This window comes from Seriola lalandi, unplaced genomic scaffold (genome assembly GCF_002814215.2).
Source record: "Seriola lalandi dorsalis isolate HSWRI2012SDOR001 ecotype SW California unplaced genomic scaffold, Sedor1 jcf7180002054422, whole genome shotgun sequence".
In the NCBI taxonomy this organism is placed as follows: Eukaryota; Metazoa; Chordata; class Actinopteri; order Carangiformes; family Carangidae; genus Seriola; species Seriola lalandi.
Window position 1 is genome coordinate 466011 of NW_019524975.1, and position 25933 is coordinate 491943.

Consider the following 25933-nt stretch of genomic DNA (forward strand, 5'->3'; position numbering starts at 1 on the left):
AAGAAATTAATGCTCATTTGTTTTAAAGTCATAGAGCTCAGCTAATACAACTCAAAACAGCTGCAATGAGACTCAAAATGACCACAAAGACACACAAAACGTTCACAGGCACAAAACAACCACAAAAAATGCAAAATGAATACAAAAGACTCAAAACAACTGTAATGACACTCAAAATTACTACAAAGACACACAAAACTGCCACTAAGAGACACCAAACAGATGCAAAATGACGAAAGAGACACAAAGTAACTACAAAAAGATTTACAGGTTTGATTTCTGAAGTGGAGTGGACACAATGAAGTCTGAGTTTCTTTTGCCAGACAAGAAATTTTAGTTTTTTTTTTTTACAGAGGTGAATTTAAAAACAAAATTGTTTTTTTCTGACTTACATAAATATGACAACACATCAGCTTAAATAATTGAAAGAAAATCACACTCTTTTCATCTTCATCCAAAAAAACGACTGATATTATTGTACATGCTGAGTACACTTTACCACTTATTTGTACTTGTACACTCCCTATTTTTGAAACATGTACATATATTGAACAGAAATCCTTCTGATACAATGGAAATCACCCTATTTTGAAACCTTTTATCCTTTGAACCAGGATTAAAAAGCAGAATCTGTGAAAAAACAATTAAAGATGACTGTAAATAAAATGTGCAGAATAGAAAATGGCAATAAATAAATAAATTATGGCATTTTGATTTATTAGAATGACAATTAGCTAAGAGTAAAGTGAATATTCTAAGTACAACCGATGACATGCAGCAAGAGCATACAGAAACTCATGGCCATTTGAAACACATAGTGTATGCTTTAAATAAAATGAGGAAAATAACAAATAAAATTGGGAATTTAACACATATATGTAATAATCGCACAAAAACATCAGACAGATAAGTTCGAGTTAAGTTTATATATTGAAGTACAAAATATTTGCTTGCCAAAAACAAATCAATATGGTCACAGTATTTGTCAAGTCACTACATAGACAAAAAAATGATACAAACATAAATCAAAATGAGCCATTGATACAGAAAAAACAACAATAATAACAGTCCTCTGTAAATTCTGTATCAGTGTGCTCACACATAAAACTACCATTGCATTTGTTCTTTGTATGAGATATGAGATTCGAACTAAACATCACCGTCAGGCCAGTGTCAGTTTAGTAGAGGTGAGTGCAGCTTTGAGAGGTGAGGAGCAGGTACTGGTTACCAGAGTTTACTGTCACTTCTTCTGGAAGTGGAAGTGGAAGTGGATGAAATTAAATTTCACTGGAGGGGTCGACTTGTTATGCACTATAATATACTATATCTGCCAACTCCCTGCCAATCATTTTCCAGAAATCTTTGACAGTTAACTGAGCATCAGATCCTGTGTACAGCTGCTCTGGAGCTTAACATTTGGTGCAAAAAAAAAAAAAAAACACATCAAGTAAAACACATAAAACATTGTTTGATAAATAAGAAAGTGCCATTCTATATTTGATGTGACAGTTATTTGAGTGCAAACATGTACACACATTGAACAGAAAGTGTCTTTCTGTGAAACGTGAGTTTGGTTTGTTGACAGAACCTGAACATGGCTTAGCATTTACAGATATTTGTAGTGCAAAATTAAACATCAGTGTCAGGTAAACTATGCAGTATCCCTATCCCTCCTTCTGGTACAATAAAAAGTCGATCTATTCTATTTGGCATCGTTATCTGGCCTTTCATTTTCAGAATCCATTCTGTTAAATTAAGCTTTTTTCCTTATTTAACATGTTTAACATGACTCCAACTCAGCCATTTTCACTCTCTCCTTTTTTTCTTTTTTTTTTAATACCAATCAATTTTTTCAGTTTTCATGCCAAAACTATGACTAATTTACAGTAAAACCTACACTAAATATTAAAGGAACATGTTTTGAGCTCTTATACTGAAAAAGATCAGAATTTGCTTCCTGTTTTTCTATCAACAATTAAATTAGAATCATTATGTATCAAGCCCGATAACAACATTTTGCAGAGAATTAAACTTTTCTCAGAAGAACAGACAAAACCTGAAGAAACTCTGCAGATGGGACAAACTTAAAAATGGAGATTTGTACAATAAAAGGGTCTGCTTTTAAGATTGTGAGCACCTTTGTTAAATTGTAAAAATCAATCACTGAGACATAATGAATAACGTTTGCTAGTCAAAAAATACAACATGAACAATACAAATAAAGTTCTAAAATTAACAAGAATGATTCAGATTATCATGGGAATGCAGATGTGTCTAATGTCAAATAAGGACGTGTAGATATCAACAAAAAGGCCTGCAACATACCAAGGGTAAAAAGTGAGAGCAGAGGCCTTGTCATCTGAAAAAACTAGCGCCCTGATGTATAAATACCAAAGAATAAGTGTTAACATCAGCTGTCAGGACACGACATAATATAAATGTAACCTGGGTGAGAGTCAGTGGGTTGTAACTGTCACGCCTGTCTAATATCAGCTCTCATTTTCAATGACATTTCATACAAACGGGCCGATATGTACAATTCAAATACCAAAACTATAAGAAAAATACAAAAAAGAAAAAAAGTACACAAACTATTCCCAAATTAAAAAATGAAATAAAAGTTCTTTGAATGAGCAACAATGCATGCAGATTTTCTGGTCCTGTATAAAGTAAGGCACCAGAGGTTTCCAAAGATTTCACTTGGTATACAGTATATACGTATAAAACAAAAAAAATTTCAAGTGTATTAAAGGCAGTCTATGAGTGTGCATACAACAGATACTGGAGTCATGTGGAGTCATCAGTTTTCAGGCTTGAGTTGTGTCATCTTCTGCAGCAAAGGGATCTGTCGAATAAAACGGCACGTTATTCAACCAGGTATGGAGACGCCGAGGCTCTGAAACAAACCCTCATGAATTTTCCATCAGTAAGCTAGACCGCTTTCATGACCCACTTTTTTTTTTTCGAGACAGAAAGCTGCTGGAGAGCATCTTGAGATGGGATCACACCAGCCCTAGCGCCTCCAATTCCAATAGACCACAACCATCTTCAAACCCCGCCTTAATTTTCATTTCAACACCTGTAAACTTTGGTGACTGTAACCTGCATGGTAGTGATGCTGTTGCAGTGACGCACGCACTACCTGCCACACTGCTGCGGCTGGCAAAACTGAATGTGACAAAAATGTTGATGTGAAATAAAAGTCGTCTTCTGAGACACTTTTGTTTGTCTTAAATTGACCTTAAAAATAAACATGCGATTCACGCCATACTGTCAAGGCCAAACTTAAAGAGGCATTCCACTGTTTTTATATTACACTACATTACATTTAAAGATCAGTTCACGCGACATGAGTCTACTCAACAGAAAATAACACTGATATTGTCATCAAAGTCTCAGCTTAGCTTTAGACACTACAAATATTTAACAAGAAAATCTGTGTTAAGAACCTGAGTTGTGGAGTTTTAACAGAGGTGGGTGTTAATAAGTAAAAGAGCATCTTGGCCTTTGATTTATTTTACTATGACTTTATGAAAGTGCAACACTCAATCACTGGAGTACACCTTTAATTAAATACTGAATGGTACATTATAACCACCCAATAACAAAAGGCTGTTTTTTTGTTTGTTGTGTGTCTTTGGCCAACATGCCCCCCTTTGGAGGAAACAAACAAACATAAATAAATAAGAAATTAAATTAAATCAAATCAGCACACACAAAAATAGAAGCATGTGCGAAGACAAACAACATCAGCTAAGCTAGCTAGCTTTTTCAGTGTTGTCCGACAAAGCAAAGAAGTCATTTTTGGCCACTGACAAAACTCCCTCGTGGATTTAGTAATAATACATATACATTTACACTGTTACAACTCCATATTATGAAGCCTGCTTACCTTTGACAAATCCACTCCAGTGAGAGCTTTGACAGACACAGGTATCTCAGCCAAAAGGCGGTTTACCTCTCCTGTCACACGGCTGCCCTCCCCGTTCAGGATGACAATCTCATTGGTCTTGGCTAATGGCGCTGCCACCTTGGACGCAATCTGCAAAGATACGGTTAAATGTGAACTCTAAGCAGAACAAAATCGGCCATATAAAATAAGTAAAATAAATAATATTCGCAAGATGAAACGACTGTGATGATCACAAGGTAAGACTGAGACTAGACATGTTCCAATACCATTTTTTTGATTAGCTGATACTGAGTACTGATCCCTTACCGCTGCACTGAAAAAAAATCAACATCTGTATACTACTAACCTTGTATGGATGTGATATGTTTGCTATCATTGTTTTATGGCATTGGCCTTTGTAAAACATGAACAGATACATGAATATAATAGAATATTTCTTTTAATTATTTGACTGTCAATCATTAAAAAAAATGCTAGTCTCTTAAAGCTAAACAAGCTGCAGCTTTCAAGGTGCTTGTGTTGAGTGATGCTGAGAGGATTTAACAAACATGATGTAACAAAACATTTAGAGGGGCTGGTGGGCAGCTTTATTACATTTAGACACAACAGGCTGTTTCCAGTCTCTCTCCTAAGCTTACTCTCTCATGGCAGGATCTTCATATTTAACAGACTCATTTTCTATCAATGTAGTGACTTGATGAAAATATTTCCTAGTTTGGGAAATCATACACTTAGTTAGCACTGGCTCATGGTTGTGTACTACGGAACTTTAAGGACACTTGGAGAAGCGGCGTATGTGTTACCTTAGGCAGGGCCTCGAGGACCAGTGCACTCTTAGCTGCCTCTCCGTACTGCTGGTAGGCCTCCGCCTTCAGTCTCATTTTCTCGGCCTCCGCCTTGCCGACGGCTTTGATCGCGAAAGCCTCCACCTCCCCAATCATCTTAATCCTCTCTGCCTCTGCCTGAGCTATCAGCACCGTTTGTATCCTGTTGCAGGGGAAACACACATGTTAAATAACTGCTGATTCATCAACACATCACACAAAGGCCCTCCCTGTTCAGACCTGGTATTAACATCCATCTCAGGTGATCCGATCACAAGTGGACAGCCCTTAATACAGGTGTGAAGGTACCAAAGACACACTGAGGACAAATATGAGATCCGATCATTTGGACCACATTCAGAGGTGTTCTGGACCACAGTCTTTTAGGAGTGTGAATACAAATGTGTCCTGGGCCACACTGATGACGTCTTCTGACGCAGTCCAATTAGTCCCAACACAATTTCATCATGAACCCATTTTACTATTTCAAATGGATAAAACCTGATTTCATTGTAAGACCTGTGCACAGTGCATTAATTCGCTCAACCCCTCTGTGCCTCACTCGCAGAACTCTCTCAAACTGGTTCAACTTTGGCCCTAAGTGCAGCACAATTACAAAAGTACTTAGTGAAATAGAGACCATATGACCACAGCATATGGAAATCTTGCATGGTGAGTTTGCTGCTTTTGTTAGTGAGGACACAGGTTGGAAGGAAGAACACCCAGTCTGTGTGTGTCATCCACCCTGCTAGTATGTCATTAAGGAAGACAATAAGCCTGTACCAGAAGCACAGTGATGGTGCAACTTTGCAGCTTTTGACCTCTGACCTCCCTGTAAAACAGAGCCAACAGAGAAAGAGAATAAAAACTAATATGTAAATTAAAAGACAGTGCTTTACTGCCCTGGAGACTTAAAAAACAGAGGAAACATGGCAGAGTGTTTTCACTGTTTGTCTCTCTCTCACTCACAGTTTAGACCTGGCTCTCTCTCTCTCCCTCTGCATGTGATCCATTAAAACAGTACCACAGATTTTTCACCTGCTCTTCTCAGATGCTGCATTTCTGTTCCACTAGTCAATCAGCAATGATACATCAGATGCAGTGACTTGTTCTCACAAAAGGGACGCCTCAAAAACATTTTGCCTCAACCCAAATTTTCAGCTGTGCCTTTTTCCTCCCTTTACCTGTGCAAACACTGACTGTTTACTGTTTAAGAGAAGGGCCACACATACTGGGCAAATATCCACCAATAACCTTGTTGCCCATAAACGGAAAACATTGCTACTGTAGCGTTAACGCCATATTTTCACGCACTCTAGCCAACTGACGCTGTCACTCTAACTTTGAAGAAAAAGTGATTTCCACTCCTCCTTTGAGTGCTCATAGTTTGAAAAGTTTACATGTTATGTAAAAACAGTTCCTGTCTTGTTGAGAGAGCAGAAGTTTTCCTCCGTTTTATAGTTTGAATCACATTTCTACATGCAGGTATGAGAGAGCTGGGTGACTCAGAAAAAAGGTGAAATTTTGTAGAAAAAAGGTGAAATTTTGTGGGTTTCTAAAGAAATTCCAATGCATTCCTAATGCATTATTTATTCCCAGTATTTTGGGAATAACTTTGGGAAAAATTGGAATTTTAACACCAAAAGTCATAGCACCTCTTTCGGGATCAAGACGCACATTTTGATGTATATATTACCGGAGTTTTTTCAAAGTTGCCTAGACGAGTTACGCGCCAAAATTTGGCGGAAGGATAATAATAAGCCCGAAGGAATATTAATAGATGCCTCGGGGCGGAGGATTCACACCTTAGTGTTAATCAGTCCTTTTGTTGTTACTTCTCCTATATAAGAAACAATCAAATATCATTAGACAGAGTCTTATTGTTACAAACTGGAGATTTTGCCTCTATTCTCCAGTTGCCTGGTGTCCATTGGTTGATCCTCTGGAGCTGACCCTTTGACCTTTGGTCTGGTTCTGTGTCTCTCTGACATGCTAAAAGCATGGACTGTTTTTGAAAGGGTCCTTTGTCTCTGTCTCCTATCAATTTGAGAGTTTGATGGTGGGAAGAGTCACAAAGTGTCAACTGTGGGTCCATAACTCTGCATGTCCTTATAATGAACTTCCTTAATGGCTTGTGACTGATGCCAGGCCAGGTATATACGCTACAGTACAAGCAAATTAAATTCACAAGACATGTCTGCTACAAGCTTGTTGTTATTCCAAAAAAAGCAAACAACAACGCTGTAGGCCGGTCAACCAATATTCTAAATTCAATTATATAATCAAATTAAAAAAAACAAAAACAAAAAAATAAAACATTTGGTTGTGAAAATACTTTTCAGTTGTGAGGAAAAAAAAGCAATGCAACTGTCTGCCTCGCTAGTTCTCACCAGGGCCACTGCACTGAACACACTGCATGACGAACAGGAGTCACACAACAATGCTTTCACTGACTGAAAATGAAATGTAGGTCAAATAATTCAACAACCATGTGGTAATAATGGCAGAGAATTCACAACCCAGCTCGGCTTCAGAGGGAGATACACTATATTACCAAAAGTATTGGCTCACCTGCCTTGACTCGCATATGAATTTAAGTGACATCCCATTCTTAATCCATAGGGTTTAATATGACGTCGGTCCACCCTTTGCAGCTATAACGGCTTCAACTCTTCTGTAAGGCTTTCCACAAGGTTTAGGAGTGTGTTTATGGGAATATTTGACCATTCTTCTAGAAGCGAATTTGTGAGGTCACACACTGATGTTGGACGAGAAGGCCTGGCTCTCAGTCTCCGCTCTAATTCATCCCAAAGGTGTTCTATCAGGTTGAGGTCAGGACTCTGTGCAGGCCAGTCAAGTTCATCCACACCAAACTCTCTCATCCATGTCTTTATGGACCTTGCTTTGTGCACAGGTGCACAGTCATGTTGGAACAGGAAGGGGCCATCCCCAAACTGTTCCCACAAAGTTGGGAGCATGGAATTGTCCAAAATCTCTTGGTATGCTGAAGCATTCAGAGTTCCTTTCACTGGAACTAAGGGGCCAAGCCCAGCTCCTGGAAAACAACCCCTCACTAAAGTGTTTTGCATTTTGACATTCCCAGATGTTTCTGATGTCCACTCTAATTAGCTTGCTTAGTCATCTTTTTTAAATCAACGACAGGTCGCTGTGTGATCTTAGACTTTCTACAGATTGGTGACACTGGTTGAAAAAGCTCATAAAACTGACTGACTGTCGCTTTAAATGAAGGGTTCTCACTTACTTCTGCCCCTCAGCCAGCTGCTGCATTTTGTAGGCCTCAGCCTCAGCGGGCCTCTTCACCACAGCGATGAGCTCTTTTTCTGTCCGGTCGACCTCCTTTTCCTCAATGGTGATCTGTTTCTTCCTCTGCACCACTTGGATCTCAATCTCCTCCAGACAGATCTTCTGCTGCTCCTTGGCTGCTTGCAGCTCATATGCCAGCTGGGCCTCTGCTTTCTGAAAACATCAGCACGCACACTGTCACGCCTCTAAAGTACACACACCTGAGGTAACACACTCTTTGTTTGACACTGTCTGGTCGGTCGATGTCAGAAGATTCAAGCAAAGTTTCGCAATGGCATGGCTGCATCGAACCATCAAATGAAATTTTTCCAGATATCTTATAGATCATATTATACAAATTTCTATGACATTCTCATTTTGGTGTCTTTGGAAACTCTGACGTCTCTACTAGAAAGTTAAATAAATTGCTGTGGGTCTGTACAATGAGTTTGTAGACCAGCAAAGTGTTGGTGCTGTCCTGGAACCAGTTTTCCTGGCCTAGAGCTGGTTCTTTGTTTGTCAAAACAGAGATGATCTGGTTGGTGATTCTTATAAACAGCCAACCGTATGTACATCTACCTGATCAGCCTCGACATTGTGTCATGTATAAGTGCAAATGAAAACCTCAGGTGCCCACCTTTGAGTTGACCTCCATGTTGAAGATGGCTTTCTGCAGATCCAGTTCACGTCTGGAGTTGGCCATCTTGGTGTCGGCCAGGAATTTCACGTCCATCATCTCTTTCTTACATTCTGCTTCCTGGGAGATGATAAAAAAAAGTAAAGTGATGACCAGGTGGTTATTGTGCACAAAAGAATCCACTTCTCAGAGTCTAGAGCCTCCTTACCTGTATCCCAGCATCCCTCTCTGCCTCAGCCACGCCGATGTCTGCATTGCTCTTGACAGCTGCAGTCTGCGTCTTCCCAAGAGAGCTCAGGTAATTCAGTTTATCAAACACATCCTGCAAACACAGAGAAACAGGTCAACCTATAAGCTGCAGAGCTCAGCTTCCTGTAAACAATACATCTCAGTAAAGTGAAGTATCAACTGAAAAGTAAAAATACATCTTATCCTACAGAGAGCAAGACTGTAACAGAGGAGTGCTTCACTGAAACACAAGTGGTTTGCCCTGTTTGTCAAAATCCTGTTTGGCTGTGAGGTCAATGTTCATCAACTGGAAATCTCTCAGAGTTTGTGAAGTGATGAATAAAAGCATGAAGTCAAACACTCTCTTCAGAAGAAGAGAGAAGATTTTTCTACACATTGCATCCAGCCACCAAAAAGAAAATATTTCACTAGGTCTGAGGAGTGAGCACTTTATTGGATTTGTCGCATGTTTTCTAGATATCTAATTTCTCCCATCACTGATTAGAGGAAATTAGTCTAGTGCAGTTTCAACAACAAACAGACACCTTCTATCTGTGTGTGGTAACAGCTTATTGATTCCTGCACTTACACTGAAGAGTCGCTGGCACAAGGAAACGCCTCATTAACTTGAACAACTGTTGACAGTGCTGTCTGATAAGTGACATAGCCTCAGCTACATTCAACATTAACATAAGGAACACCAGCAGTGCAACAGGAGACTCTATAATATCTACAACAACTGACAAACTGACACTAGATTTTTTCCTTTTGAATAAGAAAGATGAAAAGCAAGAAATACAATAAGGACAACCCACAAACGTCTGAGGCCTCCACTAATGAGCGAACCGGTCCTGACGCATTACAGAAACCATCTGGACTTGGACTAGTTGATGTGATAGAAATGGACTCTGGGCTTCTAGCAAAGCACGGTGGTCAGCCACTCTTCAATTATCTCTAATCAATAAGAGTGAACTCTACAGGAAGAGTCTCCTGCCGGTTAAATATTAAACTCATGAAACTCTGTAGAGAGTAATTCTCTCGTGAGAAGAGAGAAGAGCAGACTCCACAGGAGACAGAAACATATTCAGTCAATGCTCTTTCACATTATGAGGCAATGTTAAAATACAAAACTACATAGATTAAAAACAAGACAGGGTGACAGCTGACTAATGTTTGTGTGACTTCTACAGTAGCGCTTAGTGTATAAACACACGGTGTATTTCTCATATGTTGAGCTCTTCATAGTAGTTCATGCGTCATACAGAAATCGATACAATAGAGGGCTAACAAATACAATGACGCGCTTCTTAACTGCATTAGACTCATGCATTACCTAACTCACGGCTTGCAATTGTATGACTTCACCAACCAGTCATTATGGTCACAATCTCCCCTCCCTAAGATACAGTGTTAAATAATGGCTAGAAGTGTTTTCGCAGTACATTATGATGTCACAGTGAAGTTGACCTGTGACCCTTTGGATATAAAATGTCATCACTTCATCATTTTATCCTATTACACATTTGTGTTAAATTGTGTCACAATTAGCATATGGATTTGTGAGTTATAGCCAAAATTATGTTTTGTGAGGTTCACGGCGACCTTTGACCTTAGATCACCAAATTGCAGTCAGTTCATCTTTGAGTCCAAGTGAATGTTTGTGCCAAATTTGAAGAAATTCCCTGAAGGCCTTACGGAGATATTGCGTTCAGGAGAATGGGACAGACGGACCTATGGCCTTGGCTGTCGCCGGTGCAGAGGAATAACAAACACAAACCTGAACTTCTGGTCACTTCCAGCAGAATCATTTTTCCTTTCAGAAGAAATGGAGGTTAATTTTACTGTAGTATGACTGAAGATTTTAGGCAAGTGACCATTATGTGAAGCAGGAGATTTATGAATGATACCGATCTACTCATCTCATGTGCTGGTTTGTTCTTGGTTAAGGCTGCAGCTTTCTCTTTTGGATTGGAGAGAGTATCATGTCAACATCCACAGTGAATTGTATTATTTTGACCCATTTCTGCTCAGTAACTACATTGTCATTTTCTTCAGGTATTCTTAAGGTTACACTTACTGGCCACTGTCACAGAACCAGGTCACAGCACCCTCAGCTCACCTTAATGGTAAAGCTGACAATCTCGATGCCCATTCTGCCCACATCAGGAGCCGCTACCTCCCTGACCAGTCTAGCAAACTGGTGCCTGTCCTGATAGATCTGCTCTACAGTCAAGGTACCTGCAAAATAAGAACTATATGCAATTCAAAATGTCACCTTCACTAAGCAGCAGCGGCAGTTTTCATCGAGTGTGAGATCTCTTGAGCTTAAGTAAAAACTAGGGCAACAGAATTGTCTTAACTTTTGAGTGTTGTGTGAGTAATCCTTTATATAAAGTGTCACAAATGTCAAAGAATCATAACGTTTTCTTGTGAAACCAATCGAGCTGAGGCGATTAGTTGTTTAAAAAAAAAGAGCTGTTATTTTGATAATCATTAAATTGTTGAAGTTATTCTTCAAGCTTCCAGCCTTTTGTGTTTTATTTCTTTTGGTTTGGAACTGATGGTCAGGCAAAAGAAAAAATGTGAAGGTGTCACCTTGGGCTCGGCAGATACAGATGTAGCCAAAAATCATTCTAGTAAATCATTTGTACTGGCATGTCACAAATACTGTTAAAATGAAATGAATGTCTGTACCTAAAATGGAGCGCAGATGTCCCTCCAGAGTCTGCAGAACCATGGCTTTGATTTCCATCACTGATCTACCCAGAAACTGCTCACAAGCCACTGTCAGCAAGTCAGGCTCTGTCATGACTTTCACCTGAAGAAGACACAGTTATGGAGACACTCATCAGCTCATCTGATCACAGACCAGCCTCTCAACATCAACACCAAGAGTATGGGATGTGGCCCGTGCTGTAGTCTCAAAATATCAGTGTTAAAGATTTAAACAACAATGCTGGTTTTGTGACATTTCATTATAGCAAAGACAGAAACATTTTGTGATATGCTGAAATATGGGCAGAGATTTTGAGATCCAACTTACAATTTGAAGGTAAAGAATATCTAAAGAAAATTATCTTTGCAGTTATTAATTGTGTGTCAATCCATTGCTGTTAATGGCTCCCATTTTAATGGAAAAGTAAATCCATCAGCAGTGTTAGATATTTGCTGTCAGGTCTATTCTATTTCTTAACCACTAGAAACTAATTGGTTTCTCATAAAACCCTTAACAGAAACTAAATAAATAAATACAAAAAATGATGATATCTGCCTACAAACAAAGCTGTACAACAACTTTGTACAAAAAAATGGTCTAAAATTGGCAAAATTTTATCAGACAAACAAATGATCAGATCAGACATCTGGTTCCAGCTGTTGGTACTTGACAGTTTTTGATATTCTGTGCTTGGGAGACATTTTCTCGAAATATTAAGAAAGTATTTACACAGCTACGTCATTGGCCTGCGGTCTTACCTGAGCCACCCCTGTGACAATGATGGCTACCCCCTCTGCCGTCTCCACATCCTCACATCGGGGCCACAAAGTCATGAGCTCCAGTGATATCCTACAGCAAGGTGCAAAAGCATATTTAATAGGCCACTGAGAGAGGACTAAAACTCTGTGGATGTTTAACACTGTGTTCTGTCAGGTCGCTGAGAATCTGATAGTTGCACTTCCTACTTCTGGTTGTTACAACACCATCTGAAAATTTGTAACTTTTTCATGTTTTATTATTGTACAGCATTGAATTAAAGTGAGTTTAACTTTAATTGTTTTTTTAAACAGATCAACATAGAAAAACTAAAAATATCTTTACGAATAAACTACCTGCAAGTACATTGAAAAACCACGTGCAGGTGTTCCAAGGTGAAGAACTGTTGCAGTTTTAAAGGCAAGGGGTTAGGAGGGCTAGGATTTATGTTTTTTCTGTTTACTACACTTTGTATGAAGTTAATTGATAGACAAAAACTATTGATGACTTTGCTTTTGGAGCCACCCTCACTTTACTTTTAGAGCCTAAAATGTTTGCACAATATTGTATATTAACTGTATTTTTTTTTCATGGGTGATCCACTTAAAGTCACTCAGGTTAAGACTGTCTAAAGCGTAACATGAAATGTTCATATTAAGTTAGTATAATGTATGTGACAGAATTTTCTCTTGTCCACCTAACAAATGACTGACTCAGGGTGAAAGGTCAGTGTGAGGCCCTAGGTTGTTGACAATATTGATATTTTTATTGTTAAAAGCAACTCATGTGATCTATGAGGTGAATGCATCATTAACTGGCCACTTCTGAATATATTTTAATTGCAACCTAACAAGGCATAGCTTTTTCATATTCATCGTTAACTACTTAATTACATGCATGTTTACACAAGACAATTCAGACATAAAGTCTGTCAGGTGAAACCTTCTAAATTCAGATGTTGAAAAGGTGTCAGGGAGTTTCAGATGCTGTTTAACAATCGGACTGAACTGTGCACAAGTGGAGGAGGTGGTTGTATTTGCGATTATTCGTTTAATCGTTCCTAGAAATGAATAGAGAGTAAAATCTGGCAGGACCACAACAGAACAGGACAGCACAGGACTTTACAACAGAGCAAATGAAATATTTGACAATCCAACGATGACATGTGACAGGGCTGATGACCAGTGCTGTGGAATATAAAAGTGCTGTGATATAATGTGTGATTGCCTAGTAGAGCTCAACAGGCCAAAAACAAATAATGCAAAAAGTATATTTGTCTTTTGACACTGCACATATCAAAGGGAGGGCATGTTATTACTACACAGCTAAGAAAAGTGGGAATGTGTGTATGGAATATAGACAAAAAAGGAAAAACACCCTTGAACCTGTTGTACATTGTGTGTGATACAAGACTATATGGTAATGGTATGGCAATATGGTGGAAATGTTTTCCTCCTCTACTTGTGTACTGACTGCCTGCAGATAATGGGACTGACTTCCCTGTGGAAATTCAAGACCGCAAAAGCCCATGTTAGCTGTGGGCTGTGTAAAAACCTTGGTCATTTCATCCAAATGAGTTTGAACAGAGGATTTTTTAATAGCATGATCCACTTATCTGTGATGAGGAGTACTGGCCTGAACAAAGGCATTTCAAGGAGCTACTAAAAGGCCATTTCAAGATAACATAAAACTGCCACCTCTGGGCGTCTGAGAGGAACCACCAAGCCCAGGCCCAGCCTCCCACGATGTATTCCTTATCATCGGAGCCACAACCACCTGAGGGGAGAAGAACATTTCTATTAAGACAAAGCATCATGGTCAATAATCCAGTCACTTTTCATCAAATAACATGTTGACATCAAACTGCACTGCTGAACTCTGAGCTGTCATTTGAATTATTCAGGAGTCACTTAACTTTGTTCACTTGAGGGCTTGTGCAAAACGTCTGTTAGTCAAAAAAGCTTGGTGTGTGGATAAAAGCACAGCAATAACACAACAAGTGTGAAAGCAGCATGGGAGATATAGTACTACACTATTCAGCAGTATTTCTCAACCTCGGTCAGGTGATAAACCTGAGTGGCAGTGGCATTAAAACAGGACAGGAAGGCAGAAACAGATCTATTTCCTCAGTTGTTCCTCTTGTCTCTGCTCTTTTTTTTACTTGTGAATTATGGAATAGTTTTATATTTCCAGGGGTGTCATAATTTACAAATGAAAGAAAGCAACAAAAACAAAACCTTCGTTTGGTCGACCTGATCATAACAAAGAGATCCTTTCGCTAAATTTTGCTGATAATAGATGTGTATTTTTAATCGAGTGGAATTTTTATTCAGGACTTGTAATTAAGTATTTTTGCACTTATGTGTAGGTACTTTTCCTTAAGTAAAGGATCTGATCACTTCTTCCATCACTGCAGCTTTATTTTGATAGCGACGATGGGGGTGGGCTGGTGATCAAACCGCCCCCCTCCAGCAATAACATCATGTGGAATGAAGCCACATACTGCCTCCAAACACTGGGATTTTAACTGTTTGCACATGGGTTTGTGGTTTGTAATTATAATTTGTGGTCAAACTCTACACATAAGCTACAGCGCTTTATAAACGGATGTATCTGGGCCGGTATTCCTCTGATGATAAACCAAAGCCTGTCGATCATGTGATTTAACGGTGCTGACAGTGTTATCTAAGCTTAGCTAAACCGTGATTAACGTCAATAAATAACGTTACAGACAAGGATTTGGTTTCAGAATTTAACACAGAAGACAGTCGTTTGTAGTTTCAGCAGACAAAACAAGTAATTTTGCGACAGACAATAGAAAGTTAAAGGAGGCTTGGTTAGCTAGTTAGCCACCCACCTTCTAACCGTTAGCTCTGATATCAACGTTACCTACCGGAGACCACCAGAGCCTCGTTTGGACCCACAGTCAAACAGTTCCCCATGCCGAGTCGACACAGCAGCGGGAAAAAAGGTAAACCAGCGGACAGTCGGATCTTCCACGGAACTGGCGATGCAGGTGTATCCTATGTTTAATCCGAGTCTAACCGATTTGAATGAATCTCCGCGTCCCGACCGACGACAGCAGCTGTAGGCGCGATGACGTCATGTGTCAACACGGCGGACTGGGGACTACCAATGATGGCTGGGCTACTTCTTTTGTGCCTTACTCTGAATATCTATGTAAATGTTACATTTCTGAATGGGCAAATTATTTTCCAGCCAGTCCACTAGTAATAGAATTGCTTCACCACCAGCTGCTCAAGAGATAAATCTTTCCAAACTAGGCTGTTCATGTTAAAAGTCACACGTATGCCGTCACTATTTTGCTCATGTGTTTTTATTATTATTGTGAAATATAAAGTCAGTGATGCTGTCAGTTCTTCCCAATGTCAGTCAGCTTTTTTCGTTAAGATGAAACCGCAACATGACAGTCACATATAGTGTTTGTATCTAATCTAAGTTTTGTTCAGTTCAAGCACTTAGACCTTTAAAAAAAACATCAGCATACATTATTGACAGATTATTTACCGCCTAAGTTTCGGTTTCGTTTCTCCTTCCCACTTCGGGAGCGCGCGCAGCAGCGGGCTGACGGGTAAAACTCCTGCATGAGGCTGAGATAAAGCTCTGTGGACTTGTATCGAACAAAACAATAACATAGCTTCAACAGGCGTGACGTGTAAGTAAAGTGTCTTCAGGTTAATTATAAGAATGTGTAGTCTTTGGAACTGCTGTCAGTGTTTATTCTCCCTTGTCTGCATCAGCGGCTTCATTATTTTTATCATCGCCTAAAACAAAGAATGAGGAAGGGCAGTGAATACAGAGGTGTCCTTAATTCAGATGAAAAGTTTGAAATAAAGTAGGCCTACCTGCTATTTTGTGGTTTTTCACAATTAAAGGAATAGTTCAACATTTTGATAAATATGCTTATTTTCCTCCTTAGATTCGAAGATTGAAAACTCTTGTGTTTGTAGGGTAAATATTTGTCTTGGATGATCTTGACAACTGCTACGTTAATAAAATGTATCCACCTACATGCACCGCTAAAGCTCAATAATTAACTAATTATATTTAATTTATCTAATTGGTAAAAACAAAAAAATTAGTTGTGAAAATCTCAGTATTCTGGTTTATATGTTTTCAGTATTTTCACTTCATTTGTGTATCTATCAGCCACATGGGTTGTGTTTTCAGTATTTTGCTGTGTTTGCTCACTTTGAAATGTAACTATGGGTCATAATAAGCTGCCTGCACAGATGACCTGTGGGGTTGTTTTTTTACGGGAGGATGATCTCACATCTGATTTGTTCTTCAGTGCAGTAAGCACAGTAGTGCACCTTCCTTCCTTCACGGACACTATGTTTGTTTACGCTGTGGTTAGCTTTAACTGGCCTATATTGCCTCCTTAAGGACTGAGATTGATCACCTCACTTTGACCATGTTCTGCAGGGTCAGGTGTTTATGCCGGCTGACCCAGGAACAGATTTGTGGCCTGTCGCCAAGAAAATGAATACATCTAACTTTTACTTTGCACCATGTCTCTCCAGGCTGTTCTCAGTATGCAGAGGGGCTTCCAGCTGGGCCTGCTGCTTCTGGTGGTCCAGCTGTTCCAGGAGGGTCTGGGAAACATCCCTGCAGTCACCCTGGCTGTCCTGGGATTCAATGTGTATCTGTACATGTTCCCTGCTGCTCCTCTATTGAAGGTAATTCAACAGTAATCTGTTGAATTGATCTGACAACTCAGTGGCACAGTTTGCAGCAGTGCTACTGCTTAGATAGTTTAATCTACGTATAACAATGTATCACATGTTAAGAACTCATTGTACAGTATGTTTTGTATGTAAATCTCAATCTACAATCTAAGTGACTACAGCTGTCAGATAAGTGGCATATATACAACACATATTTCCCACTGAAATGCAGAGTAGAAGCATCAAGTAGCATGACTTGTTATTGCTGTTATTGAACATTTATTACTACTTTCTATCCATCTAATCCTCAGGCCTGTGTGAGCCTCCAACATGTGTACAAGTATAAAGAGTGGCGTCGCCTCTTCCTGTCCCCCTTGCACCATGTTGATGACTGGCACCTCTACTTCAACATGGTGTCCCTCCTCTGGAAAGGCATCAAGCTGGAGCCAAGTCTGGGTGCAGCCTGGTTCCTCTACCTGCTGTCAGTCTTCTTCCTGCTCACCGGACTGGTCTATCTGCTGCTGCAGGCGCTGCTGACAAAACTCACTGAGGATTCAGATCCATTACTAGGATTCATAGACGTGTTTTCTCACAGCAACGAGTGTGCTGTCGGCTTCTCAGGTACAAACTACCAACAGTGTTATTATTTTAGAAAATGAAAAAAATGTATTTATTTTATTTTTATGCAAATCTAAGTCATAAATGTCCATCCATCCATCCATCCATTTTCACCCCTTGACCCCTTGATCTGGGGTTGGGTCACGGTGGCAGAAGGTCAAGCAAGACAGTCCAGACGTCCCTGTCTGCAGCACCATGGCCAGATGAGATATATAATCTCTCTATTGTGTTCTGGGACTACTCCGGTGTCTTCTAACAGTGGGATGTGAGCTGGGAAGAACTTCAATAGAAGGTTCCCAGGAGTCATCCTAATCAAGTGCCCAAACAACCTTAACTGGGTCCTTCAATGTGAAGGAGCAGTGGGTCTACTCTGAGCTTCCTCTGGATGTCTGAGTTCATCCCCCCTTTCTTTAAAGCTGGTACCAGCCACCCTGCAGAGGAAACTCATTTCAGTCACTTGTATCCACAGTCTCATTCTCACAGTCAATATCCAAAGCTCATGACCAAAGGTGAAGGTCTGATCTAGACTGGTGAATTGAAGGCTTCGCCCCCTGGCCCAGGTTCAGTACAATGCCTGCGTTACTGCTGACGGCGCAGCAATCTGGATGTAAGTCTCCTGCTTCATCCTACCCTCACTCGTAAACTAGACCTCGAGATACTTAAACTCCTTCACTTGAGGCAGCAACTCACCCTCAACCCAGAGGGAGCAGTCCACCGTTTTCCAGCAGTGAACCATGACATCAGGCTTGGAGCTACTGACCTTCATCCCGTCTGCGTCACTCTCGGCTGAAAACCACCTCAGAGTGCACTGAAGGTCACAGTCATAAATGTCATTATTTTTTTATGTCAAATACCATTTGTATTTAATTAGATAGTTTTCATTATTCAATGAATTAGTATGTAAATGAATTTCTTGATTAAGTGATTAATAGTTTGGTCAATAAAATATATTTAAGATGTTAGAAGTAAACAAGACTAGGTTAAAACCTAGTCTATGGCTGGACTGCGTATGATCAATGTGAAAAAATGAGGATGCAGTTGAAAACTCTTGTGGAACTGCTGTAGACGACTGACGTCATCACATCTTAATCTAGTGACGGATGCTCTAAGTGTAATTTTGAAGTAAACTTTAAAAATAGACCTGAAACAATAAGTTGATCAACACCAGAATGAATAGACTTGCAAACATGCATCAAAGTCACTGGTTTCAGCTTCAAATGTTAGTGTTTGTGCTCTGGCACATTGTGATGTGCATTTTTCACTAAAATAGAATATCTGAAATTTTATAGACCAAATGATTGATTGATTCATCAAGAAAGTCATTAGCAGACTAATTGATAATGAAAATAATTGTTAGTTGCAGCCCTAATGAAAAACAAAAGGTATATAGAAGTGACAAACAAGCTGTACTATTTCTCATTTAATGTACTTTTCTCTCTGGTTTCTTATTGACTGTAAGTAACCCTCTGTTTTGGTGATTTCAACATATCCTGTTTTTTTCTAACCCTCTCGTTTTCAGGCGTCCTGTTTGCTCTGAAGGTGGTCAGTAACCATTACAACCCAGGCGGTGTGACCTATGTGTTGAATATCCGTGTGTCCAATCGCTTTGCCAGCTGGGTGGAGCTAGTACTGATCTATCTAATCAATCCCGGGTGAGATAATCAAACACCAAAATCACAGTGCTCTCCTGGGCACCAGGGAGAGGGAGGTGAAACATGGTCAACATTAGAAAAAAACCAAAACATCAGCCACCCAGACATAAAGTCTATAGGGCTTTTACAAGTCTGCAAACACTGAATTTAGTTGTTAAAAGGCTTTAACAACTTATTTAAAAAATCTTGAAAGTCTTGAATATGTTTTTTTTCCCTGCCATAGACAGTAACATTAGTAAAAGAGGGCTGTTGTGAGACATACATCTGTGGTTCTGCAGGAGAATGTTCAATCCCTTTTTGGGGACTTTCAGTCAGCGAACACTGACACTACTACTGCTACAGTAGCAAGGAACCTCATCCACTCATTATGGGCAAGTGTTAACTTTTGCACAAATCTAATTAAATTGATCTTTTTTTAAATTTCTTAATCCATTCATCAATTTTCTGCCACTTATCTGGATACAGGTTATGTTAAATGACCAATTACTAGGAATTATTTTCATATACTGTATATACAAATACATGTATATGTGATAAATTATCGTTCATTTTCTGTCATCCTTTGGCCACTGTGATTGTAAAAAAGGTATTAAATTGTATTCTCTGTGGAATTATAAAGGCTTTAAAAGCTAAACCTACAGCTAAATGCTAAATAACAGAAACTTTGGAGATTGTGGTCTTTGTTGACTAGGAGAAACTACATTTACTGGCTTAAAGAACCCATATAGTCTAAAGGTAGATGTCCATGTGTTGTCTGATTATAAAGCAGGTCTAGGTTTTATATTAATACTGTGAAAGTATCAAAGCCTCAGTCCACAGAGAAATACACACAGCCTGTATTCAGAACCTTAGCCTTAAAACCAGCTGTCAGGACTTCAGGAACTTTGTGATGTCACAACAAAGCAGTTACTGCTCTCAGCCATGCCCCGAGCCCCACCCACCTAGATCCACCATCCTTGCAGGATTTGGTTTCTCTGAGTGTTTTCCTGAAATCAGCTCAGGGCCTCCTCTCTTCTGATTGGCTCACCGACCTGTTGTTACCAGAGCTCCAAAGAGAAGCCTGAGAGAGGAGATGTAGAACTACACTCAGATGGTTTTTGGTTCTTAAAACCACAAATATATCTTCTTATGGATCAACACTTGAAATACAACACTGGAAAGGTGTAAAATATGTGACCTTTAAATGCTTTTTATGTTTTATATGCTTGGGACATTTGGACCAATTAAGGTACAGTCTATCCATCATTGTAAAAATGGTAACAGTGACAAAATAATATTTAAGATGTCGTACTAACATAAAAAAAAAGGATCTTGTAAAAACTAATAAAGTCAGAGCAACCAAACATATTTTTTGGTCATGGTGCCATAGATTAGTATACTGAGTAGTGAATGTTTAAATTTTCATACTGTGGTCTGTGCTCCTCTTCAGGACTTCTCTGGTTGGCCACCTGGCAGGTATCCTGGTGGGTCTGCTCTACACTGTGGGTCCACTGAAGACCATCATGGAGACGTGTGCAGGTCTGAATGTGTGTGTTGCTGTCTTAGATAGACCGTTAATATACAGTAGCTTCAGAGAGTATTCAGATCTCTTCACGTTGTGCACACTTTATTGTGTTGTTGGTTTAATTTTAAATGGATCACTCTTCACTCAATAAGCCACAATGACAAAGTAAAAACATGTTTTTCTTTCTTCTTTATGATAGAGCAGGAGGGACAGGGAGACTGGTCAGAAAGCAGCTAAATACAGAGATGTCCTCTGCCAAAACCTGCTGCAGATTGCACATGAACCTGAGACTGGGTCGCTTTTCAGCCCAGTGTGTAAATTGGTGGGCGAAATAGCAGTGACCCACAAAGTGAGCAAAACATGAAGGAGTCTGATGCTTTCTTCTACTGCAGATGTTTGTGTTGAGTTTCTCCATCCGTGTGTGTGTGTGTGTGTGTGTGTGTGTGTGTGTGTGTGTGTGAGGGAGAGAGAGAGAGAGAGAGAGAAAGAGAAAGGACATCTCTGCTGAGGAGAAATGAGTCTATGCCCAGATCAGATCTTAATGTAAACTGTATCACAAAGTGTTAGTGAATGTTACCAAATATTCACTGAAATACAATTTTTTTCCCATCAGAGTTTGTATCTTCAGATGTAACTATTCCACGGCCAAGTTCATACCACAGCTCTTCAGGTGCTTCAGGTACAACAGCATGTTTTTGTTTCGACCACTGAGAGGCAGCAAAGTCAGGAATGTTTAAATCCTACACTGTAGAAGTAAAATGGGAAAGAGCGGATTCATGACATGTTGTAAAGGCAGAGTTACACTCTGGATAAGTAAAAGTTTTTCTGCTGTTTAAGAGATTAGAACCAGCAGGACACCTCAGATGTTTACTGTGGAACCTCTGTAATAACCTCGGCCATTTGACAAATCCGAGTGTGACTTCACAAAACATGATTTTGGCCATAATTCATTCAGAATTCATACACAAACAGAATTTAACACAAATGTCTAATTGGATAAAATGATGAAGTAATATTTTATATGCCCCATTGAACAAAGCTATGTTTTTTTGTGTCACAAGTTGTGAAAGTCCGACCACTTCAACAAATACATGTTACATGTTTCTTAGTTTGTTTAATATGAATAATGATTAAAGTCCCAGTGAGATTGAATCATCTAGTAACTCACAAGAGTTACTACTGATAGGACATATTTTAAGACTAATCTACCAGGTTACTTTCCAACCTGCGTGTTTCCAACCTACGAAAAGTGTCACCCTACAAAGAAATGAGAATTACACAAAGGTATCGATCATTGCTTACTGTTCAGTTATTCTGTATCTAATTATATTGTCTACATGTGTGTAAATGTGTGAGTAGGCTACAGCGGGACTAGGCGAGGAAACTCAGAAGAGCCACGACACGCAGAAGACTCTACAACAGATCATACGTCTGATTATACAGAATCTTACATCGCAGGACTGACGGAGGAAGAGCAGATAGAACTGGCCGTCAGAAAAAGCCTGAATCAAAGAGGCAAGAGAGAAAAATAAGAAGAAATGGAAGGGAGGCTGGCGTGTTGCTGCTGAACACATAAATTTAGTAATATTTTATTTTTTAGGACAAACCGGGCAGAGAGGAACTGCACGTCCCCCTCATGGTTCCCAGCCCAGCGATGAGGAGCTGAGTCCTGAGGAGCTGCTCAGGAGGAGGAGACTGAGGAGGTTTGAACAGGGATTTTCCAACCAGAGGAGGAGGAGACTCTAGAGACAGAATGAGAAGACACTGTGACAGTATCTCATATATTCAGTATCTTACCTGCAGTCCATTCCAGCCGTGATGTCGGTGTCCAGTGTTGTGATTCACTGACTGTTGCTGGAAGAGCTGCTTCCATCAGGCTGTCTCTACTTTGTGATTCCATAACTCTCAAAGACTTTCAGCCTTTGTTGAAAAAACCCAACTTTTGGCGTTCATGTGTCAAAATGGCATCTTTGAGAAGTTTCAATCTGGGTTTAGAGCCTCACACAGCACAGAGACTGCCCTCCTAAAGGTAACAAATGACCTCCTTTAAGCAGCTGACCAGGGAGAGTGCACAATTTGAATTCTTGTAGACCTGAGTGCAGCCTTTGACACAGTAGCTGGGTTGGCATCAAGGACACTGCACTCACTTGGTTTTATTTCTACCTTTTAGATAGAACCTATTCAGTCACCATAGGTAATCATGAGTCTTGCACAACTTGCATTACCTGTAGTGAACCGCAAGGTTCAATTTTAGGTCCAATTTTACTCTCCATCTACATGCTTCTGCTCGGCCAAGTCATCCTACACCACAACGTCTCTTTCCATTGCTACGCACATGACACACAGATATACCTTCCACTCAAACCTGATGACCCAGAAAGCCTAGCTGCTGTTTTAGACTATCTCATGGAGGGATCACTTGGATGGCACAACATTTTTTACAACTCGACTGAACCCCATCAGTTCCTTTCAGAAGGCTCTTGGTCCCTGGTCCACAAATGTGCTACCCACGGCCAGAAATCTCAGAGTACTGTTTGATTCCCACTTGACCTTCCACCGCCACATCAAAAAAGGTGTCCTGTCCTGCTTCCTTCAATTAAGATCCATCTCCAAAATAATATCAAACCCCTCATTTCACAACCCGATCTGGTAAAAGTCATTCACGCATTCATCTTCTCAAACTGGACTAATGCAACTCGCTCTTCTCTGGCACAAATCAAAAGTCACTCTCCATGATTTTACTGATCACTTTTAATGCACGCCAAGGCCCCAAGCTACATTACAGAGTTAACAACCCAATATAAGCCAATACACAGCCTTAGATCCTCAGGCAGGGCCCTTCAGGCTGCTCCAAAGTCGAGACTTAAATCTAAAGGTGACTGTGCTTTTTCCATCAGGGCCCCTCGACTTTGGAACGAGGAGATAAGACAGAATCAGTAACTTCTTTTAAATCACTTCTTAAAACCCATTTTTATAGACTTGCTTTTTTGTTATGTCGTCTTTTTATCGTCTTTTTTATCTTTTTATCGTCTCCATTTCGCTTCCATTTCGCCCATTTATTGCTTTTATTGCGTTTGCGAGCGTGTGTGTGTGTGTGTGAGTGTTCCTATGCGGCATCTGCTCCCTCTAATTGTATTTATTTATATTGAATTATTGTTTGTCCTCCCTCTGTAACTCTACCTTGTATCTAACCTGCTGTGATCCACCAGACCCATCCAAACCATGGCTGCTAGTTGAGAACCAATATAATCTAGGAACAGGGACCAAATCTTATAGAATACCTTGATCATACACTTAGACCTGTATGTCAAATAGTTAAAAAATAATTTTATGCCACCCAGCTATTGTGGGAGGTTTGGTTTTTATAAGATGTTTAAAGGAAGTTTAACATTTTTCCAGCAGCTGATTAGCTTAGCTTAGCACAAAGACTGGAAACAGAGTCAGGCCCAATAACTTCCAGGAAGTTATTGGGCCTGACTAAGGAAGAGTCTTAATTTTTAGCTGTTGGAAGGAGGCTCATGGCATCATGTCATCTATTTGCCAGTTATGAATGGGAATGAGAAAAAAACACCAAATTGCAAAATGAATAAAAGTCGTACAATGTACATAGTGGTGTTTTTTTATTTTTAAATTTAGGTTGATATTACTGCTCTGATTTTGTAATGAGCCACACACAGCATCTGACTATGACTGTGGAGACTGTGGTTCACACCCCATCTCCAGCAGTCACTGTCAGTTTCCTTTAGCCAAAACCCAAACTGAACCAAACCAAACCAGAGACGTCAGAGCTGAAAATTGCCATATGAATCCTTTTGGGGATGTTAATCCTGTGACTCAGCCACCAGATCAGAAAAACACTCAGATGTGTAATTTTCTAAGGCAATGCCAATATTCAAGAGTGTAAACTGGTTTGTTGTGGTTCTATTTACATTATATTTTTACACAATAAAGATGTACTGCTCTCCAGATTTCGCTGAGTGTAATCCATGTCTGTTGTGGAGGATATTTGTAATGGAGGATGTGGAGGCAGAGGAGAGCAGATAGTTAGTCATTATTATTTTGTTTGAGCAAAACATTTGTAAAACACCCAGAAAAAAATCATGCAGCGAGTGGATAACAGGACTGTGAGGCAAGTGACTTTTGGTAAAAATTAACATGGATAAAAAATGTAAGAAAATGCAACTCGGAGGATGCCTGATATAATAACATCATAAGTAACAATGACAGCAGCTTTAACCATCTGAAGGATGAGATGTGTACCACTGTTTTAATTTGTATTTGCTGTTTTATTTCCCTTATTTTCTCATTCATATCTGTATTGTGAATTTCTGTATGTACTCTCTTCTGTTATATACAAGAAAAACTCAACTCAATAAATAAATGTTTTTAAAAATAAAAAATATTACATATTGACAGGTTGTTGTGCTGGTGTTCACATTTTAGTGCTGCGTCCAACGGCAACAACATCATCGTTCCCTCCTCCAAACCTCTGTGATGGCCCTGACGCTCTCCTCTTCTTCCTCCTCCTCTCATCTTCCTCCCAGCCCTCCCTCCTCTCTCCATCCGCCTGCTGCTCCTCTTCATCATCCTCTTCCTCCTCAGTAGTGATCTTCACGGCCACTTCCTGCTTGGTGATTTCATTCTTAGAGGCCGCAGGGTTGTCGTCGTATCCTTCGTTGTCGTTGGCAGAGGAAGAGGAGGTGGTGGGGTCAGCAAGGTCAGTGGGGTCACCGGGGTCAACTGGTGCTGGCACAGCGTTGAAGGCGATGAAACCAATGAGGATGACCACCAGTGAGACCAGGTAGAGTGCAGAGAACTGAGGCAGAGTGGAGAGTAGATTTTAAATACTTTATGTACTTAAATGAATACAGTGATTATTGTGTCAATAGCTGCTTATTCACACATGCAGCTGTCACAGAGCATCATTATCATTGTTTGTGTCCAGCTGATGAATTAAAGACCAATATATTCTCTCTTTGAGCTGTTTTTGGTCTTTACTACCTCCTCATAAAGACTCCACAATATTCACCAGCTGCTCTGTAACTGTGTCTGTCTGCTGTTTGTTTTTTATTATTATTATATTTTTGAAGAATA

General features: G+C 39.8%; 3 protein-coding genes across 5 annotated transcripts in view; 1 reads left to right on the forward strand and 2 right to left on the reverse strand.

Moving 5' to 3' along the window:
• Window positions 1-696: 696 nt before the first annotated feature.
• LOC111657963 (flotillin-2-like) lies at window positions 697-15409 on the reverse strand. The gene is made up of 11 exons (XM_023410323.2): window positions 15271-15409; window positions 14075-14153; window positions 12380-12470; window positions 11600-11723; window positions 11025-11143; window positions 8886-8999; window positions 8678-8797; window positions 8000-8214; window positions 4717-4900; window positions 3893-4042; window positions 697-2845 (listed from the first exon to the last, which is right to left on the reverse strand). The coding sequence occupies exons 1-11, from the start codon at window positions 15317-15319 to the stop codon at window positions 2801-2803; spliced, it is 1290 nt and encodes a 429-aa protein (XP_023266091.1). The 5' UTR covers window positions 15320-15409; the 3' UTR covers window positions 697-2800.
• Window positions 15210-24805, forward strand: LOC111657964 (rhomboid-related protein 4-like). Of its 3 annotated transcripts, none has more exons than XM_087175163.1 (8): window positions 15210-15348; window positions 16922-17077; window positions 17377-17686; window positions 19203-19335; window positions 20765-20853; window positions 21453-21518; window positions 22199-22354; window positions 22440-24805. In XM_087175163.1, the coding sequence occupies exons 2-8, from the start codon at window positions 16934-16936 to the stop codon at window positions 22583-22585; spliced, it is 1044 nt and encodes a 347-aa protein (XP_087031289.1). In that variant the 5' UTR covers window positions 15210-15348; window positions 16922-16933; the 3' UTR covers window positions 22586-24805. The 3 variants fall into 3 exon arrangements, with proteins under 3 accessions (XP_087031289.1, XP_023266092.1, XP_087031290.1); XM_023410324.2 differs by lacking the exon at window positions 15210-15348 and adding an exon at window positions 15917-16053; XM_087175164.1 differs by lacking the exons at window positions 15210-15348; window positions 21453-21518 and adding an exon at window positions 15917-16053.
• A 299-nt stretch (window positions 24806-25104) lies between these two features.
• LOC111657962 (queuine/queuosine transporter SLC35F2-like) overlaps window positions 25105-25933 on the reverse strand; it is an 8904-nt gene continuing 8075 nt past the window's right edge. Inside the window, exon 8 of the mRNA XM_023410322.2 lies at window positions 25105-25655. Coding sequence (XP_023266090.1) covers window positions 25272-25655 — 384 coding nt within the window. The 3' untranslated portion in view covers window positions 25105-25271. The remainder of the gene's footprint in view (window positions 25656-25933) is intronic.

Excerpts from the sequence above, each read along its gene's own strand:
- LOC111657963 (XM_023410323.2), bottom strand. The coding sequence starts at position 15,319 with ATGGGGAACTGTTTGACTGTGGGTCCAAACGAGGCTCTGGTGGTCTCC. Across the intron at positions 14,154-15,270 it reads CGAGGCTCTGGTGGTCTCCG|GTGGTTGTGGCTCCGATGAT; the intron begins GTAGGTAACGTT and ends TTCTCCCCTCAG. Across the intron at positions 9,000-11,024 it reads TTGTCAGCTTTACCATTAAG|GATGTGTTTGATAAACTGAA; the intron begins GTGAGCTGAGGG and ends CTGTGTTTGCAG.
- LOC111657964 (XM_087175163.1), top strand. The coding sequence starts at position 16,934 with ATGCAGAGGGGCTTCCAGCTGGGCCTGCTGCTTCTGGTGGTCCAGCTG. Across the intron at positions 17,078-17,376 it reads CTGCTGCTCCTCTATTGAAG|GCCTGTGTGAGCCTCCAACA; the intron begins GTAATTCAACAG and ends TCTAATCCTCAG. Across the intron at positions 17,687-19,202 it reads GTGTGCTGTCGGCTTCTCAG|GCGTCCTGTTTGCTCTGAAG; the intron begins GTACAAACTACC and ends TCTCGTTTTCAG.